The following is a 20,282-nucleotide window of genomic DNA, read 5'->3' as shown; positions in this document are numbered from 1 at the left end:
CTCTTTCTTCCTTGCCTGGGGTGATCCACAGTAACCTCCCCTCAGCCTTCTATTATGGTGACATCCTGTGCAAGAGGCTGGTGGGATGAGCTTTAATTGAGAAATTAATATACAGCAGGAGGGCAAGAAAGAGAAAGGAAAATATGTGAAAGTAGGAGTCCTACAGCTGTTTGTCATACAGAGATATGAAATTCGTAGTCATTATGCTCTCTTGCATCTAGATAAATAGTTGTTAAATTAAACAATCTTTAAAGAGATAGAGAGGCTGAAAAGGAGCTTCCTTCCTCTGTGCCCAGCCTGCTTCTAAAGAAAATTTTAATTTTTTCTTCTAAAACAAATGCAAGAGTGTAAAGGATTATATGACACGACTAGGTGACCATTACCAACTTCAGTGATGTACTGTCGTAAACAGGAAAATAAGCAGCTCACTACTGTAAAAAATTACAGGGCTGTAATTCCACCAGGGAATTGTGGTGAAATCATAAACTATAAGAGCAGAGCTCAAGTGGCCTTATACAGTCACCACGATGCAGCAATGGAATTATAGCCCTATAACTCAAAATTTACTTAGTTCTTATACTCAAGAGCAAAGAACTGAGCTTTGGGTCGACATCCTGCACAGACTCTCCAGATTTTCTCTTCTCCTCCTGTGCTTTCTGCCTTTTATTCTTTTACTGCCCTGGCACCACACACAGCTCTCATTGCTCCTAGCACTTCCCTTACAATGCAGCAACCACCACCAGAACTCCTTTGCTTTGGGGACTAAAACCCCTTGGATTTGTCTTTTAAGAAACTCGGTGCAAGGTTCAGGGAACTGAGTAGCAAATGAACTGACTTGGCATTGGATAAGGATTTTAAGGAATAGTTCCTGATGCCCAAGCTAATATGTCAAGAATTTAAGAGTGACACTTCCAGGCCATTGTCAGCCCATCCCAAAAACACTGGACACCACTGATAACTCCTAGAAGGACCACTAAATGTTTTTTACTCACAAAGGTTTAGACAATGCTCTCAGGCATGTGGTGCGTCTCTTAGCACTTCCTTCACAGGTTAGGAGTTACACTTGGTGATCCTGATGGGTCCCTTCCAACTCATCAAATTAAATAATAAATTGGGGACCCCAGTGTAACAGTTTTGAAGTGTTCTTCAAAACAGAGTGAGGTTGAACACAGCTGTTTCAGTACACGTGGACCCCAAACCAGCAATTAAACCAGAGTAATCCTGGTGTTTTCCTCTAGATCCTTTTATTTGAAAATGGCATGTGCCATCCTGTATTCAGGTTCTAGATTTGTCCTCTCAGCTTTTTTTTTTCTTCATGATTTATTTCTTCATGGGCTTTCCTCATTCAACTGCCCTGAGATATCACAGATGAGCTGTAGAACAGCCAGTGAACAGGTTCCAGTACTGACTTGCACCTTACCATTCCCAATCTTTCCATAGAAATCTTTTGATCCCATAGTCACACCATAAGGATCAGATCTGCACAAGAATCTGTCCTCTGTATTTCAGATAAAGAGAGAAGCACAATTACCCCCCCAAAAAAAAATAAATAAAGAGGGGGAGAAAGTAGGGGAGAAAAGTGATTTTTTTATTTTTTTTTTCACAAGACCATAAAAATTTCAGTGCTAAAGCAGCCAGACTGTCCAGCAATATCCAGTACAAGTGTCGAAGAAAGCCCCACAAATTGGGTGGCAATAATAGGGCCACTGTCTGCAATGTTAATTTTGTCCCTTTTCCATGAAGCTGGTACCTCCCTTCTCCCTGTTTCAACCAGCTGAGAAGCCCTTGGCCCTCTGCCTTGGAGGTGGCCCTGGCAGGAGGCTTGCTCAGATAAGCTGGACCTGCTTCTCCAGATTTGTCACTAAAGTGCTTGCAGTCTTTTTCTTACTCCACAAAACATAAGCGTTTTCCCTTAATTTTTTTCCTCTCCTAAATTGTATACGTCTTTTTCCTAAAGTGAAAATCAGTCCCTGCAACCCCCAATTCAGCTAACATACAATTTAATCTTCAAACTCCTGTGTTTATATACAAGGCACAGGGGAGTTATTAAAAGAGCATAATATTTCTAAGAAAAAGAAACATCCTGAAAAAGGAGAGAACAAGGAATGAAGGTATTTGCATCTATAACTACCACAAGTTCTAAACTGAAAAAGTGAAGGGGAAACATGGAATGATGAATCTATTAGGAGTCTCTTGCTTAATTGTTAACTTGAATAAAATCTACTAATGATGTTTTAAGTCCTGAAGGAGTTTTTAAGGCATAATTTAATGTTGTATTTTTCTTCGTGCATTTTCCATTGCTGTCTGTGGACTCTATATTTAATCAGATTTCTTTTTCTTGTAGGACTTTATGAAGCCTTTCTTGATTTGCAGCCAACCAAAGCACTTTTAATAATGTATGGTAAAAGGGTTTAATTTTTAATAGACAAGAATGGGCAAGAGTGCTACAAGCTATAGTAGATTGGTAAGTATGGTATTACACTCTGCAGAGTAGTTAGTAAAAAGGAAGATATTTATATCTCAAATGTTATTGAAAACATGTTTATTTTATTACTAACACAAATGTATAATTGAAGAACCTGTCTAATCTGGAATTACTGTTCACACCTTATTTACCAAGAAGACAAAGTCATTTTCAGCTTGTTACCATAACAGCTCAAGCCTCTCATTGTTTTCCTGTCTCTTATGCTGTCCTGCTGCTCCAAAAGCTCAAGGAAAAGAAAAATTAAAAGGTAAAGGTACACATCTATAGTCTGGATTCAGGGAACCAAGAGGAAAAATATCTTCTAACTGTGGCAATTAATTCATAGGGTTGACCTAAAAATAAGATTATTTGTACCTTGATATTTACTACTGCCCAGCTAACAGGAAAGCTCAGAGATACATGTAGGGGAAAGTGTGGTTTAAAACTAAAGGTCAGATTCTGCAAATCAGAGAAGGCTGTTTCATAAATTTTATTTTTCCATACCAAGCTGCAATACACAAAGAATGGAGCTTTCACAGTAGAATAAATTGTCCTATTCTTTCACAGTAGAGTAGGTTCTCCTATTCTGCAAAACCCCAAAAGCTGAGCTAATGCCTCATTAATAAAGACCAAAATTATCACTGTGTCCACAGTAAATGTACAGATGTTGAGGCTTTTTACCTGTGATATTTCAGCAGAACCATTCCTGATTTGGTATGGATTTTCTAATGAAATGGAGCAAGTCTGTTTCTTTGTGCACAGGTGTGTGTCTGTCAGTCACCCCTGATAACTTTCAAGTCTGGAAGTCAAGTTCACTTAAATTTGGCAGGGAAAAATCCCTTGAAATAACAGGCATAGCAAGAGAGGATAGAGACACTGCTCAGAGAGAGATCCTACAGTAAGGTTAATCCTTACTGGACCTCAGAGATTACCCACTGTCATTTAATATTCAATCAATAAGTTATGGGAAAGCAAGCTTCGCTGGTTCCCCTGGTCACTGAAATATTTATTATCAGTATGAGAGGGACACCAGACCTACATCTGCATACAGAGTCAGGATACTGAGTGAAGTGGAGGTATGTTTATCTGCTTGGAGGCATATATATTCCAGGCAAGTACTCCTTGCATTGTGCACCAGAACTGAAGCACAACACAGTAAAGCCAACCTGCATGCCATAGGAATGGTGAAAAATGAATAGAATTGCTTGCCAATGAAAAGAATTACAAATTTTTAAATCGTCTTAAATCTGCAAAGTGAGCCATAAGATAGGTCATATAATACATAATGGCAAAATGAATATATTATGAATGATTTATCATTATGGAAATTCACAGATGCTAATTGGTGTCATGAGTCATATAACATGCAATTTTCACACAATATGTTGTTAATAATGGATAAGAATTTATCAGTATATTCTCATATGAAAAAAGAGCAATATTAAAACTTGTTCTTTTACTGGAATCAAATAACAGTGCATGGAGTTGCTTATGAAATTGAGCTACTTTTGCCATTACTACTAATTATATATTAATGTCAAAATTTTAAAGTAGATATCCATCAACTTGTCACAGATCAGATCCACCTTACTATTATACCACTAAGCCAAAATGCTCCTACCTATGTGCCAAAATGTGCCTACCTACATTAAAGGAAGGGAAAACCAGAAACAATCACTACCTTGCCCTAGTTTCTCCTATGCACCAGTGGGAAAACTCTTTAAATTGTCACTGCCTGTGAGATGTGTTTCACATATAGATGGCACAGCTCATTCATATTGAACCAGGGAATTTTCAAAACAGAATTCCAGTTATGTTAAAGTCCTCTGAATAGCTTGGCTGATGAGTGATGTAAGATGGCAAGAAAAAACGAGTGTAGGATCAGAGGCTAAGAACTCAAAAATTATTTTCAACAATACCCAGAGCTGTTTCCCCTCCATGCGCCCTAAACAGACCCTTTATGGATCAAGCAGAAGCAATTAAAGAATAAACAGCCCACTTCTACAACACAATGTGTCACCAACAAATCTGTCTTCCCTCAGCAAATAAATAATTTTAATAGATCTTGACAGGATGCCTCAGCTGCCTCAGCTGGGCCAGCTTATGCTGCTACTGAAGTCATGATCACATTGATGAAGAGCACTCGTGTTATCCATTCTGGTACTTGAGCAGTAGGCTCTGACAAGTCCTTCCTCTGGAAGGTAATGAACAATCACTGTAATTTCTTGACTTGAAATTTCCAAGGAGCTTCTGCTGTAGAGTCATCAAAGGCAAATTTATTCATTAAAAAGTACAAGGACACACAACTCCCTGACTGCCTGGCCTACAAAACACCTGAAAACTTCACTTTATGTTGATTAGAAAATCAGCATATATAGGAGACAAGCTGAACGTCAAGAAAGCCTGATTTGGCTTGGACAACAGCAATACATTTTCTATTTCTGTCCAGGGAAAGCACAATTTGTATTTATGCCAAACAATGTTTGGATTTTGTGAATATATTTAATTTAGAAAGCAAGTATCTTCACAGAGTTAATTGCAAGATCATTGATCAAGAGAGGTTAATAAAGCAGCAGCTAGATAAGGAAGGCCCAGTGGTAAATGACCACATTAGATAGATATGAGAGTATGAATTGCAATCTTTATTGTTATTGTATGTCTCTACTGTTACTATAAAGTAAAGGAATTTGGAAATATGTCTACTCCCACAGATTGAAGTCCCCTGACAGGAGGCTCCAGAGAGTCAGAAATCTACATTCAACACTTGGTGAAAAGAGACAATTGCTGCCCCTGACCTTCCAGAACACTAAAACGATGTGGTCTTCTCCACTGATGTTTTATTCCCTCTGTTTCCCAAAGAATGTGGTTCAGATTTGCAAATACCAAAATTTTGGTATCCCCAGAATTCCATTTCCCTGCCATGAATATTATTTTAAAACAGAAGACAAGCCATCTACTCTGAGAAGAGGGCTCATACCAAGGCATTCTGAGGAAAAATGCATCATCGTGCATTCTTACTTCCTGCATACATGGTTTATGTGTGCTCATACAAGCCCTCTTCATGAATCACTACTGGCATGGTATCTTTGCCCTCCCTGTCTACCACATCCCACTCTAAAGCACCTTGTAGAACATTCTCAGAGAATGCAAGGGGAACCACTGCCCCTTGAGACTATACAGAACTGTGCTTACTCCCATCACATGAGCCAGAAAAGTGATCTTGTAGCCCAGAAAGCCAACCATAACCCAGGCTGCATCAAAAGAAGTGTGGCCAGAAGGTGAGGGAGGTGGCTCTGCCTCTCTACTCCACTCTCATGAGATTCCACCTGAATTATGGCATCCAGCTCTGGGCTCACTGACATAATAAGGACATGGACCTGTTGAAGTGGTTCCAGAGGAGAGCAATGAAGATGACCAGAGGGCTGGAGACCCTTTTCTATGAAGACAGGCTGAGAGATTTGGGGTTGTTCAGCCTGGAGAAAGGAAGGCTACAAGGAGACCTCAAGCACCTTTCAGTACCTAAAGAGAGCCTACAAGAAAGCTGGAGAGAAACTTTATACAAGGGCATGGAGTGAAAGGACCAGGGAGAATAGCTTTAAACTTAGAGTGGATTTGGATTAGATATAGGGAAGAAATTCTTCACTTTGAGGGTGGTGAGGCACTGGAACAGGTTGCCAAGAAAAGCTTTGGATGTCCTGGAAGTGGATGGCCAGCTTGGATGAGGCTCAGAGCAACCTGATCCACGGAAAGCGCCCCTGTCTATGGCATGGGGGGTTAGAACAAGATGATCTTTAAGGTCCCTTCCAACTCAAAATCATCTACGATTCTATGGTCTTTGAACCCAATCTTTTTTGCTGGCAGCCAGGGCCAGAATGATTATACACCACAAAGAAACAAGGATTACAAAAATGTAAATGTAAAAATGTAAATTAAATGTAAATGTACAACAGCAAAGTGACACACAAAAGCCACTAAATGATTAAAATACACTCTTTTCTCACAGGAGCTCGTAATTATCTTACTGATACCATTCTCATTTATTTTAGCAATCTGATGGTCTCTGTCACATAAAAATGAGCAGAATCTTTGACACCATCTCCTCCTGGGGAAGTTCATCTAAGAGAAATTGTTCCCTTTTCACTTCCAGCTCTGTCAATGGGATTTCCTTCTCAAGGTTGCTTATGGCTTTCAGGATCTCAGTTTCAGGGAATCTAAGGTAGAAATGACTGCATACATGGACCCATCAAAACAGCCAACTTAATTAAAAAATGAGGTTACTTGCAAATCCTTCAGCTTCACTGTGCAGCAAAGACAGTAACATACTGTCAACAGATAAAGAGTCCATACTATCCATGCTGCTCACAGCATAAAACATGTTCTCTTGGGACAACACTGCTAGTGCTGTGATGGAATGGACATTTTGCAACTCTGGTGCTGAATTGCAAAATAAGATGCCTAGAGTCCAATTTTCAGTGTGAGCACTTAATGCGAGCAATCAGATTTCCTCCATATGGGGCTGATTTTAAGTGCTAATTTAAATCAGTTCAAGAATTTAGGAATAACAAATGGAAGAACAACACAATATGCTTTTTTTCTAATATTAGGCTGGTGAGCCAGCCTATCTAGCAACCAATTCAGTGTCTGCTTTAAGGGTAGGTTTAGTCTGCATCCTGAATCTCCTTCTGGGACAGAACATTCATGGGCAGTCCAGTGCTTTCACTGTGTTCAGATAAGTGGCAGATACCTTTTTTAAAACTGCTGTTGGAAATTTGGCCTGAGAAATATTGATGTAGCATAACCTTTGGAGTTTCTAAAAATTTACCTTATAGGTAGGGTTTTAAAAGTATGTATCTGTTCTATTCTGAATGCAAATTCATATGTCAAATTTAGAGCATAGACACTATGGACATCAATAGATCACATTGATGCACAACATCTCTTAGGTTCTGATCAGCAACTCTAATACACAGCACTTGATTTCAATGGGACAAATGTTCCTAGGTGTACATAAGCATAAACAAGCATTCTGTGGTCCAAAAGGATTGTTTCAGCAGAACAGTGCTTACATGGGGAACGCTTCTTTTCATAGTCCTTCTGAGGACACCGATAAAAAGAAAGAAACAAGGTGATTTTGTGTACTAGTCATGGAGCATTGTGGCAATTGTATATCCCTACTGTTGTGGCTCTCAAAATTAGCTAATTAAGACATACTTCACCAGAAGAAAATATTTGTAAAGTCAGCGTGTCCCTAACAAGAAATTATGTTGTCTAAAAAGCTTCACAAAAGAAATTCCCAACATTCTTCAACTATATTCAAATTACTTCCCTAATTAATACTGGGAATTGGAGCTTTAGAGACTGATGTCATGGTGAAAAAAAATTTGTTTTGTTTTCTGATTATATAAAAAGATGGCAGTTTTATTTTCTGTACAGATTCTGAGCTCTCTAAGTAAGCTTAACTAGAGAAAAATGAAAGTAATTTTAACCCAGAAGTTTATTCTATTTGCTTTAGCTGCAGTAGTCCTTCTCACATCAAACAGCATGTGCCTAAATGAACCAATGAAGCCCAGGCTGCAGAGCAGAGAAGACAATGATGACAAATATTATGAGGTAAGATCTGTATTGCTGTGACATTGTTTGGGGGAACTGTGGGTCAGATCCTGAGCACACTGGATATTTTGGCACAGGCTGTCTTAAACTCATTCTACAGTATTCACCATTACAGCACTAGCAGTATGAAAAAAGCTTGTTGAAAGACTTTTCAAGAAATTAATTTGCTCAAACACACATACTGTGTAAATCAACTCATGTTTCAATTTTCTTGCAGTACAACTTTGTGATTAGGCTGCGACTTTTTCTGAAATGTTTCTTACTTACACAGTGAATCCTCAACTAACATTCCTGTCAGGCATTTTATGCACATAATATAACAGATAGATTTTTAATCCAAAATTAATAAAGGCGTGCTTCTAATACTCAAAGAATAATGATAAACAGAGAAGATTTTAAATCTAATATAGTTAATGGTCTTAAAAATTTACCCTGGAAATTGCCTATAAAAATTTCTTTGCAGGGTTGCACATTTATTATGTTTCAATAGGTGCCAAATGAGATTTGCACACTTCATCTGTATTATTTTTCATGTCTTCTCTGCAAATACTCCCCAGGAAATAGGAGCCAACCTCTCTTTTTGACTTATCATCATGGGTATAAGAAACATCCTTCAAAAAACAATACAATTTCAATTAGGCTGGTCAAATCCTCTAAACTTTAGCTCATTTTTTTTATATACTTCCAGAAGCAGTGTGCAGGTGCAAATCAGAGGGAGAGTTTATTTAAAATTTTAGTCATGAAGTATGAACTCGAATGGCTCATTTCCATTCTCTGCCAGAAACTGGAGAAGCTCACAGGGAAGACAAATAGGAATAAGGAAGTGAATTTAGGATTAGTAATATTTGTGTCTTTAACTGAAATTTAAATCCGTATTTGAACATATTTGCTGTTAAGTACTGGAAACTTATTTTTGTCACATAAGTAAGTGATTTTCAATATGCCGAGGGAAGAACACTGCTCTATAAGAAGGGTCATATTGATAAAGCTATTTTTCAGTCAATAGCTGCCCTTTACATCATGAGACAGGTAATATACTAGACTCAGTTCTTCACTGTATGACAGCATAGACACAGAAACTATATTTTGTGCTGTTACACAAAAATTAGAAACCTAGGAGCTCCCAATATATCTTGTGTATTAGTGGAGGAGTAAAGCCATTTAAAGCTCAGGGCAGCCTCTATGCTGCAAGGGCAGAACAGGCGTGATGTGAACTTGACCCAAAAGCTTTCCATTCCTTCCCTGTCTGTTAGCCTGGATGGATATTGGGTCCAAAGCATCCACCCAATGTTGAGGAAGAAATTATCTGTACCTTCAGATAGCTTGTTCCATCCTCCTGTTCATCCAGACCCGATGAGTAAGAACTGGGGTCTGTGTAAAGTCACTAAATACATTCAGCATCTTCCCCTCCAGAGAACTTCAGGTGGTGATACTAGCAAATGTGGACTGCTGTCCTACCTTAACTGATTGCACAGGTACTGACACCTGTGCCCAGAAACATTTCCAACTGACACCATTTGAGCTGAACCATTTGCTGATGCTAATATGGAAATATGCCCTCGTGGTCAGAGTTCTGAAAAGATAAGCAGGACAATGTCAGCATATTAAGTAATCCATATGAAGGAGCTCACATTACAATGGAGTTCAGCAAATAGAACCAAAAAACATTACATATTTAAAAAAAATAAGACCATTACCCTGCAGCTTTTTAAGGAGGTATGAAATTATATACTTTGTGTCATTGGTAGCTGGAGTAGTGCCCTATAAAATGATCATATCCTTTTTTAATTTATTTTTCTTTAGATTAAAGATAATATTTTGGAAGAAAAGCAGAGGAGTCTCAATTTTGATGAAATGGAAGACTGGGGATCAAAAGATATCATTAAAATGAACCCTTTTACAGTAAGCAAGATGCCAAATTCAGTTGCTAATTTACCTCTTAGATTTGGAAGAAATTACCCAGAAGAAAGAAGCATTAAACCATTTGCTAATTTGCCCCTGAGATTTGGAAGAGCTTTTGGAGAGAACATACCTAATCATGCTCCAAAGGTATTACACAGGCTTGGGAGATCTCCACTTCTTAAAGGTTCCAGTCAGTCACTTCTAAATTTGCCACAGAGATTTGGGAAGTCACTGGTTTTCAATCTGCCTCAAGACATTCAGGAATCTGAACCAGGTAATGCTACACAAGTGTTCAAGCCACATATTAAAATGCATATTAAATCATAGGTTAGCAATGATTAAATACAGCTAGAATTCCTCTAGGAATATTCCTAAGCATTTCAATATGAGTTCAATTTGCCAAAAGAGAGATTGCAGTTCATCAAATCAAAAATTCTCATCAAAAGTAGTAAAGAATCTTTTTATAAAACCTTTTCTAATGAGAAGGTGCCAAATAGCCAAATCTGAAAATGTTCATATGACAGGATTAGATCTGATGATTTTTTAGATCAGGTTTCATTTTGAAAAGGTACAGCTTCGGTGAAGCAGGTTAAGAATTATTAAAATATCCCATTTCAACACTATAAAATTACAAACTTACCTAAAAATTACTCTTCCATTTTCCAAATTAATGCAAATTAGAGTTTAAAAAGACAAAATTCCAAGCTGAACAGCAGCATTCTGAAATTTTTTTTTCTCATCTGATCCTATTTTTTTTTCATATTTTCTTACTGAGACAATGTTTGACATTTTGATTTTTCATTCCACATTACCATGAAAAATTTTTTATGACACCTCAGAATTTCTTTCAGGATAGAAAAACTATCTCCTGCTATTACTAAGAATAATTTAAACCAGCTCTTCAAAACAGTCCGTCTTATCATAGCTGCTGCCTTACTGGAACTGTCCCTTTTTCTTGTAACCAAGTTTCATTTGGCTACCCCTGGCCTCCATCTGACGCATGCATAAAGTAGAAGTTCAGGCGAGAAAAGATAATGGATATATTAGATGCCAAGGTGCTCTCTCATTTAATTTGATTCCTTTCATTCCTTTCTCACTGTCTCACCTAATTATAACAGCTTTTGTTTTATTTGTCTGGTATTTTTAGGGATATGAATTCTAACAGTTACATTAATACTGGAATGAAATGATGAAGACAGAATCTGAAAGACTTGGAAAAGCTGCAATGTGTTTTCAAAACTAAAGGTCATGAAAAGGAAATGTGTGAATAGAAATGCAAACCTGCCTTCATGTATGCGTAGCGTGTTTTTTTCTGTACAAATCCTTGATATGTAATAACTGTTGTAGTAGCTTACTTCAGTGGCAATGTAGTATAAATTCTATTTATTTTTGTGCTACTTATGTCCTATTGGTTGTAAAACTGAATTACGGAACAATGCCTGTGTAATTTAAAGTATTTTAAGCAGAATTAAAAGAAGCATAAAATTAATAAAGATGCATGATTCAAATAAAAAGGAGCCTACAATATGAATAACAATCAGAAGCAGGATAAAATCTGCTGATAGCCTTTGTGTCATAAGCAGCTAAAAAAAATCAAGTGTTGAGAAAACACTTTTCCTGCTCTTTATGGGTCATCTTAGACATAAATCTGAAAGGCAACTTGTCTCTCTGGCAGCTGGCTCCTACATCTCTTCTGCTCACCAGTTAGTCCAGCTGTAAATTGACATTAGAATCACACACACAAATGGGTGCCTTCATCAGCAGCCCTTTGATGCTCAGTTTGTTCAATAGCTTGGAACCAGACAATTTGTCTCTCTCCAGTTCCTACCCCTCAGACCTCCAGGTCCCTTTGACTCCTCAGCTGCTGGCAGTCAGACCACTCACTCTGCTCTCCAGATATGGATTGAGATTTGCTATCAGAGCACACACACACATGTTCTCAGTGTCCATGCACAGTGTCCATCCAGTGTCTGGCTGAACCTCCTCAAGGCATTGAGTGGTTCTGTTTGAGTCCCATCAAGAAGTGGTCTTGGAGTTCTGCCCTTTGTTACTGTCCTGTTGCCTCCTCTTCCTCAAGGTTTGGGTATCTGAGAGTTTATTACTTCTCCTGTCTCTTGTCTTAGTCTTCATGCTGAAAAACCAGTAACCAGATATCTTTACATTCCACATATCTTTAGATGAACCTGGGAAAAAACCCTATCAAATTGATCAGATAAATTCATAGATGGGACAGAGGCTGAGTCGCCATTCCTCCACAAAGTTGATGAGGCTACAGGAAACACAACACTATTCAACCTGTGCCTGGTGAATATAATTCAATCCAAATGAATCAGACTACAGTCCTGAGAATATCTATTCTCTCTACTCACTCATACCTGAAATAACGAAGAGATAGGAACTTCTAAACAGATAAAAACCAATGAGATTACACTTTCTGAATGTAAGAGTCCTAAATAAATCTTTGGGTTTTTCTCTGAGCCTCAGAAAACACTTTACCCAACAAGCACTGTTGAAAGACCTGTTTTGCAGTATAACACTTGGGTACAGCAGCCAAGTCCATGCTGAAGGACGCTGGTCAACGAATTATGTGTGGGGAAAGTAAAAGATCCAGGCTATGAAGTAGAAGTCTTGCCTGCCACCAGAAGAGGTGTCATTCATTCTTCAGTCGGAAAAAACAGGATCTTTAAGTGATTTACAGTCAAATGGACAGCAGAAGGAAATGCCCTGAACTTTGAGCTGTGTTTCTGGTCCTGCAAAACTCACTGCACATCATGTGAACCAAAAGCAAACAAGATTTGTGAGAATCCCTGAGCAGCAATAGAAGCTGTCTTTTTAAGGCACATATCACCTAGCAACAGGGAAAGGGTACACATCAATTGGCATTAATGATAGCTGCTGTGGGAGGAAAGCAGAAGCCCAAACATTGGCCCAGCAGCAGGTACAATTAAGTTGTCCTCTTATTGCAAGCTTCATAGCGTGGATATGGGAGATGGCTACTGATTTATTTTCCCTCAGCAGAGGAACTGCTAGGTGAAAAGTACATAAAGTAGGAATTATGCTATACTGTGCAAAATTTCTGTTTGGCTTGAGAGCACATGAGCCAAGAAAACAATCACTGGATAGTGCAACAGGAGGAGAAGAGGTACAACAGGCAACATACATTGCTCTAGCTATCACTCACTGGATTATTTATTATCCACACACAGATATTATTCATGAATTGGGGAAAAGCAAGGAAAGGACACAAATAAATCAATTGACAGACTACTGAGATTTCCTGGCATGAATTCTTGCAGGGTTCAGGAGCTCCCAGCCTTCCTTGCCATACAAGTAATATTTATGCTTATTATTAAAGTCTCCATGCAAAAAGCACCAGGTTTATTTTCAGTTCTGACTTAAGCTTATAGAGAAGACAGCTGACAATGTACTGATTAATTTATAAGTCCAAACGCTCATCATAGAGTTGATTTCAATATATCATTTAGACAGATTTAGTGGAGTGTAAAGTGACACTTTTGGTTTACCCTCAGAAGGGTAAATGCTTTCTGCATTTTCTTTAAAATATGACAACTGGGCTATCCTTAGTCATGACAGACCACTAGAAATTTCCAAACTTTAAGCAAGACATTTTAAAAATTTCCCCAAGTTTAAGAGCACCTGTTAGCAGGAATTGGAAATGCTTTCTGTAGTGCTACCCACAAAAGTACAAAAGGCACAGCTACACTGGTGGCCACAGACACCTGATTTGCATTTGTGCTGCTCTCCTGATGACATAATGTAGAAGGGCCTCAGCTAGTGCCACTCAGATCTTTTGTAGCACAGTTTGGATGAGAACAATTTGTGCTACTAGGAAAGAAAAGAGAGGCTTACAGTATCTTTTATGTGTATTTTAGCTCATGAAAAATGGATAGGGAAAAATACATTTTTCATCTCTTCATATCTGTGCACAATGTATCCTATGCAGTGATTAGCCAGAAGGTCAGTCCTATGGCCTTACTCAGAACTGTATCCAATTAAAATTGTAGTAAAAAACAGCAAAAAATGTGTTTCTCTTACAGTTGTCATACAAATTATCCACTTAAATCCCTAGAGTTAACTGGTAGAAGAAACATTCTAGACTGGCTTTCAGAAAACTCAGATACCTCTGTAGGCTACCATTGTACTTAAAATATTGAAAAAAAGTATATAGTTATGACAGATTTCTAAACCCAAAACTTATGACATGCTATTCAAGTTCATTCCATCCTTTTTTTACCATCCTTCAACATGATGATAGTGCATAAAGTGAAATGCAAAACAGAAGGGTATTTCCACTGTTTGCAGGCCTTAAAAAAGGAGTCAGGTGATTAAGACAGACATAGGTCAGAAAAACCTTGCACAGGGAAATTCATTTTGCTACATCCCAAATTTTCAGAGGCTTCCAAGTACTGCTTTGTCTCACACAGCAATACCTCAGCAGATAATTATTTTAGGCTACGCTTTCAACAGGAGGTTGGATCACATCATCTCCTTTCTCCTCAAATGTATTTGATACCTCAGCCACACTGAAAGAAATGTCTAAATAATAGAAACTGGAGCTAAACTTCACATGCTGCATACTGTAGCTGCACAGACATGCAACAATGCAATGTGAGTGTTGTAGGGCACAGAGAGCCATGTAGCTGTCTGCAAATACCACATTTGTGCATAGACAGGTAACAAGTAATAGAGAAAAAGTGGTTCAAAACCAGAGGCTATTAGGAATACTGTAAACCAAAACTTTGCTTGGGTTTTGACCTTTAGTTCCTAAAGCCACTCCACCTCACATGAAAGAAAACATTAAATTAGTTTGCATCACTGAGGTTCAAAGTACATCCTATGTCTCTGAGGAGCTTTATATCAAAGTTATTAGTTGAAAACAGATTTATAGTTTGTGGAGATGCTTGTGGTGAGCTGATCCAGGGTGGACACAAGGAGCCGACCAAAACCACCATATCACTTCCATCTTCAGCTGGACAATTAAGAAAAAAGCATAACAAATGTCTCATGAGGGAAGATAAGGAAGATCACTCCCAAATTCTCTGCCTCTACCTCCTCCACCGCTGCAGTGCAGGGAATGGGGATTGGGGGTTGGGGTCAGTTAATCAAGTGATGTTTCTGCCATTCCTTCCTCCTCAGGGAGAGGACTCCTCACACCATTTCTCTGCTAGAACATGGGGTCCCTCTTCTTGGAGACACTCCTACATGGGCTCCTCCACTATGAGTCTTTTCCATGGGGTGCTGTCCCTCAGGAACAGACTGTCCAGTGTGGGTCCCCTGCAGGGTCACAGGTCCAGCACAGGCTTCCTACATGGGTCACAGCCTCTTTCTGCCTGGCATGGGTTCTTCCATGGGATGTAGGGGGACAGCCTGCCTCATCGGGGTCTGCAGGGTGCAGGGGGATCTCTGCTCCAAAACCTGGAGCACTTCCTATTCAGATGAATTAGTGAGGGAGAACAGAGGGGAGCTTTTAAAAATCAACTCCTTCCCTTAGCTGCTTAACTCAAAATACATCCAGATCTTGGGGCAATAAAAGTGTTTGGAATTTATTCTATGGCCAATATGGAGAAATTTATTTGTAAAAGAATGGAGATAAACTTTCTTTGAACTCTGCTGTTGAAGAGAGTGGCTCAAGAAAAACATAAAAGCACATGTTTGGTGCTGAGCTTGTCTTTGAGTGTAGTTACCATTTTGACTAAGTACCTACTTGCCTTTAGAGACCATCATTAATTCTGAGAGGTGCAGGTTTGCCTGTCCCTCAAGATACATTTCAAACAAAATTGTACAGGCAAATTCAGCAGCTGATTTCTTTTGGAAGCTATGAAAGAAAAGTCAGAAGTTCAATTTAGATTCCTGTGAAGAAATTAAATACCAGTAGAGGTACTCCAGAGAAGCCTATAGTGCAGTTATACTGGGATCACATATGGCTTATGGAATCTTGAAAGAGGTGCAAACCAGGTGATTCTGAATTGCTCTTGATGTGTCAGTCTGTGGAAAGAGCAGGGGAGGGGAAAAGAGCAGACAGATTTCAGAAGATTCTTCCTGTGTCTGCTCAGCCACCTCTGCATGTTTCTGGAAGTTCTGCATTTCAAGACATTTCCTACCAAATATGTTCTTGCACGTATTTATACTGCATACAATTTTATGAATCCAGGGGGGCCTGGAGGATTTCAGAACCCACCCTCGTCTCAGATGTGTGACTAGTGATAAATTCTTTCTAGGTCTTATTTCCTTCTGCTGCTAAGCGCAGACAGTGCAGAGTTTGGCACTAGCACACCATGTGCAGTAGTGATTTTCTTAGTTACCCCAGAAATTATCAAGATGAGGATACACTAACTTGGGCTGACTGAAAAGGAGCTCATAGGAAAAAGTTTGCAGGTAATGTATAAAGTCATGGGGTTGTTTCCCCATTTTCCAACATGTAACAGAAAAATATTCTCATTTGTTAGTATTATTTGACAGTGAATAATCTGTTCTTGTTTTAGGTAACACTTTTGTCTTAAATCACTATTGCATTATATGCTCTTACATGTGTGCTGCAAAATTTCTGATTCAAACCCTCACCAGCTAATAAGTACAAGAGAAATCACTGTGCATGCATATTTACCTACTCTGTCTCTGGATACTTGACCACCAGAAAATGTGCAGCAGCAGCCTTTGCTGAAACAATTCAATGCTCTGTGAGCCTGTAGTGGACAGCACTATTCATACATGGTCACCCTGACACTGTATAGGATCTTTCTAAAATGTAAATTGACCTTGTAGTCTGATCCTGCCAACAGTCTGGGATAAATTTAAAGTAACTCCAATAGAATCAGTGGATTGATTGATTGATTGATTGATTGATTGATTGATTGATGAGGCATGGAAACTGAGTGCAATTTAATTTATAAATAAGTTAAAGATTCACTGAGGTTGTGAAGAAGCTGCTGCATGCAATTTTAGAACATTTTTCATGCGAACAGACCAAAAGTGGGGCACAGGCCCTAAAACTAAAATAACGTCAGTTGTTAGAAAATAAAACTGTTTAACTGCTTCTTGTAACATGCAAGTCATGGCTTCATAATCTGGGCTATGACATAAACTAAAAGAATTTTATGTAAATAACTTGATAATTTAAACAATCAACCAGTCAAATGAGAGATATACATATTATACAGGAAAACTGACTCCGAGATACAAAACTTATGTCTGTTCTCTAAAGAAAAGCAATTTGCAATTACTGAAACGCGATTCAAGTCTGGAATTCTCGTCGATGTGAGACTGCAAAATGGTCCGTGGCCACGAGAGGGCAGAAATAACATTCCTTGTAAAGCCTGATTTTGGGGAGAATTGTGTATTCCCTTAGAGAACCTGGGATGTAAATTAGTATGACAAACTCCTGGAGGAGTTAGGAAAATGGAAACTACAGCATTAGCTTTACAAAATCTATCTCATGAAATTGAAATCTTAACAAGTCTGGTCATCTCAACTTTCTGTCTTTTAATAATCATTCCTAGAACAAATAAATTCTTAAAAAAGAAATTACAGTGACATTTGACATAAAGCCTGAAGAGAGGATTTGTTGCAGTTTGTATTAACCTGTTTATCAATGCTTTCTAACTTTTGCCTTTTAATATCAGCTTAAGGATAAGAATATGTATCACTTCTCACTTCAATTAACAGCTTGCTTTGGCTCTTTTCGGATACGAATGCATCTGTTGCCCTCACAATATTGTGGCCATCAAAATCAGTGAGAATTCCAGAGAATGACGTCTCTGTCTTATTCAATGCAATGCTCACATCTCTCTATTTTTTTCCACCAAAATTATGGGGGAAAACAAAAAGAATTAAATAAATTACTTTTCACCCTATTCATCTGCACTGGCTTCACCTTTTCTTGACCCACTACTATGTAGGTAATGTAGCTTTCTTCACTTAGAAACGATGTTCCAGTTTTTGGTTTCCACTGGTTCTGTCCCATTTCATCATCTGAAGCATACTGAGTTTCAGCATGGAGGCGCTATTGGCTTACCTCAGCAAGTCTTCATCTTTTCTGCATTAGTCAAGGGGAAGGTTATAAGATCCTGCCCTGAGACCATATATGTACCACAGCTAAACACAAATTAGTATTTAACTTGTCTATGAGAGCTATCAAGTGATTTTTATTCCCTGGGAGCAGAATATTTTGCTTAGGAAGGTGGATTATGCTTTCAGTTCCTTATGGTAAAGCTCCTTTCTCTCTTTGCCTCAGCAAAAGGGATAGTTTTCTTTATCCCACCTTCCATAGAACTGCAAGAGCATGGGAACAACCTTGGACAGGCCTTGAGTCGGGGATTATAGGAACAAGCAATCAGCAGGGCAGTGGAGTAAGAGAGGAAAGCAGTGGGCAAGCTCTCAAGAAAAACCATAAAGAGGTAGAAATGGAGAATTACAATTACAAGGAGAACTCACTGCAGGACACTTTTACTATGCTTAGGTAGATAACTGGAGTAGTAAAGTTGTCAGGCTTGTAATTGTCATTTTTAGGACTGGGTTGAAATCACCTTTTCTTAGGTTTCCTGAATACCTTGGGAAGAATTCTTGAATAATCATATTTCTTAATACCAACTCATTCCTGCTTTTGACTTCTGACCTTCACAGCATTTTAGACACAGAACTGGTTCTGACAAGTTTATTCTCTGTATTCTTCATGACACAAGATGGGACCAAAAGCACAAGTGTGTTTTATTTAGCAGTCTTTGAAAAGCCTTTAAAACACACGAGTCTATGGGCCCTGCTGGGGAGCATGCTGAAGGAGCTGGCTGGTGTCTTGAGGCCACTCTAAACCTTGAACAATCATGGTAACATGGTGACATGTCTGAGGACTGGAAGAAAGCAAATGCTATTTGTATCTTTGAAAAGGGCAGGAAGAAGGAGCCACGGAACGACAGGCGGTCCAACTCATTTCCAGCCCGAAGAAGGTACAGAGCCACTCATCCTGGAAACCACTTCCAGGTGGTGTCCACTCAAAGGACAAGATGATAAGGAGCATGGACTCACCAAGGGAAAGTAAAAGTATCATCAACCTAATGGTCTTCTACAATGAAATGACAGCCATGGTCAGGCAATGGACACTGTCTACCTTGACTTAAGTCATGCTTTTGACACTGTTCCCCATAGATCCACACATAGATGTTGAATTATGGCCTGAATGCAAATGAAAACTGGCTGAATTGCTGGGCCCAGGGGGATGATTGGAGCTACAAAGTCTAATTGGAGGCCAACAATGAGCAATGTACCCCAGGAATCAATACTGGGGACAGACCTGCTCAGTGTTGTCATAATTATCTGGGTGATGGGGCAGAGTGTATCCTCAGCAAGTTAGCTGATGATAGAAAGTTGTAAGGGTCATGATGCCAACCAAAGGGATCTGAACAGGCTGGAGAAATGGACTGACATGCAATTCAACAACTCGTGCAGTTCAACAAAGCTAAATGGAAAATCTTGCATGCAGGGAGGAACAGCCCCATGCTGCAAGGAGGACGAGCATGTGCTGCAGCAGACCAGCTGGAAAGCAGGAAGGACTGGAGGTGCTGGTGGACACCAAGTTGGACAGGGGCCAACAGATTGCCTTTACTAGAAGGAAGGCAAACAATATCCAGGACTGCATGAGGAGGAGTGGACAGCAGTTTGAGGGAAGTGGTCCTTCTGCTCTACTCAGCACTATTGGGACCACATCTGGAGAATTGTGTTCAGTTCAGGACTCCCCAGAACAAAGGAGATGGAGCTGCTGGAGCAAGTCCAGTGAAAGGCCACTAAGCTAATGAAAGGTCTAGAACATTTCTCATTTGATGGAAGGCTGTGCAGCCTGGAGAAGAAAAGCCTCAAGGAGAATCTCATCAATATGTACAAACACCTGAAGGGAGCCTGGAAAAGAAAATGGAACCAGTCTCTTTTCATTCGTGCCCAGTGAGAAGACCAGAGGTGATGGGCACCAGCTGAAACACAGGATGGTCCATCTGCACATAAGAAAGCACTTTAGACTGTGAGGGTGACTGAGCCCAGAGAGAGTGTAAAGTCTCCCTCCTTGGAAACACGGTCATAGGTAGCCTGCTTTAGGTGGCCTTGCCTGAGTAGGGGGTGCACTTGGTGACCATCAGAAGTTCCCTCCCACCTCAAGCATTCTGTAATTTTGTGATATCCATCTTTCCCTGACACCATTGCTCCATCAGCACAGGATATCCACTGCAGCCTGGTAAGGGAGCTATACAGAGATGTATCAAGGACCTTCTTCCTCCCAATCAGTTTTTTTCCAAATAAATTCAGT

General features: G+C 39.3%; 1 protein-coding gene across 1 annotated transcript; it reads left to right on the top strand.

Annotated features, from left to right (window-relative positions):
- Positions 1-7,883: 7,883 nt before the first annotated feature.
- NPVF (neuropeptide VF precursor) lies at positions 7,884-11,490 on the top strand. Its single transcript, XM_014893684.2, has 3 exons — positions 7,884-8,074; positions 9,878-10,250; positions 11,124-11,490. Exons 1-3 carry the CDS (start codon positions 7,934-7,936, stop codon positions 11,129-11,131), a joined length of 522 nt encoding a protein of 173 aa, XP_014749170.1. The 5' UTR covers positions 7,884-7,933; the 3' UTR covers positions 11,132-11,490.
- The last annotated feature ends 8,792 nt before the right edge of the window (positions 11,491-20,282 follow it).

The sequence above is a fragment of the Sturnus vulgaris genome, chromosome 1 (assembly GCF_052056855.1).
Source record: "Sturnus vulgaris isolate bStuVul1 chromosome 1, bStuVul1.hap1, whole genome shotgun sequence".
NCBI lineage: Eukaryota > Metazoa > Chordata > Aves > Passeriformes > Sturnidae > Sturnus > Sturnus vulgaris.
The sequence above is the reverse complement of the archived record's forward strand: the minus strand, read 5'-3'. Positions and strand labels throughout refer to the sequence as shown.

What these genes read in the sequence shown, in the direction of transcription:
- NPVF (XM_014893684.2), top strand. Translation starts at nt 7,934, where the DNA reads ATGAAAGTAATTTTAACCCAGAAGTTTATTCTATTTGCTTTAGCTGCA. An exon ending in ATGATGACAAATATTATGAG is followed by an intron (nt 8,075 to 9,877) that starts GTAAGATCTGTA and finishes ATTTTTCTTTAG; the next exon opens with ATTAAAGATAATATTTTGGA.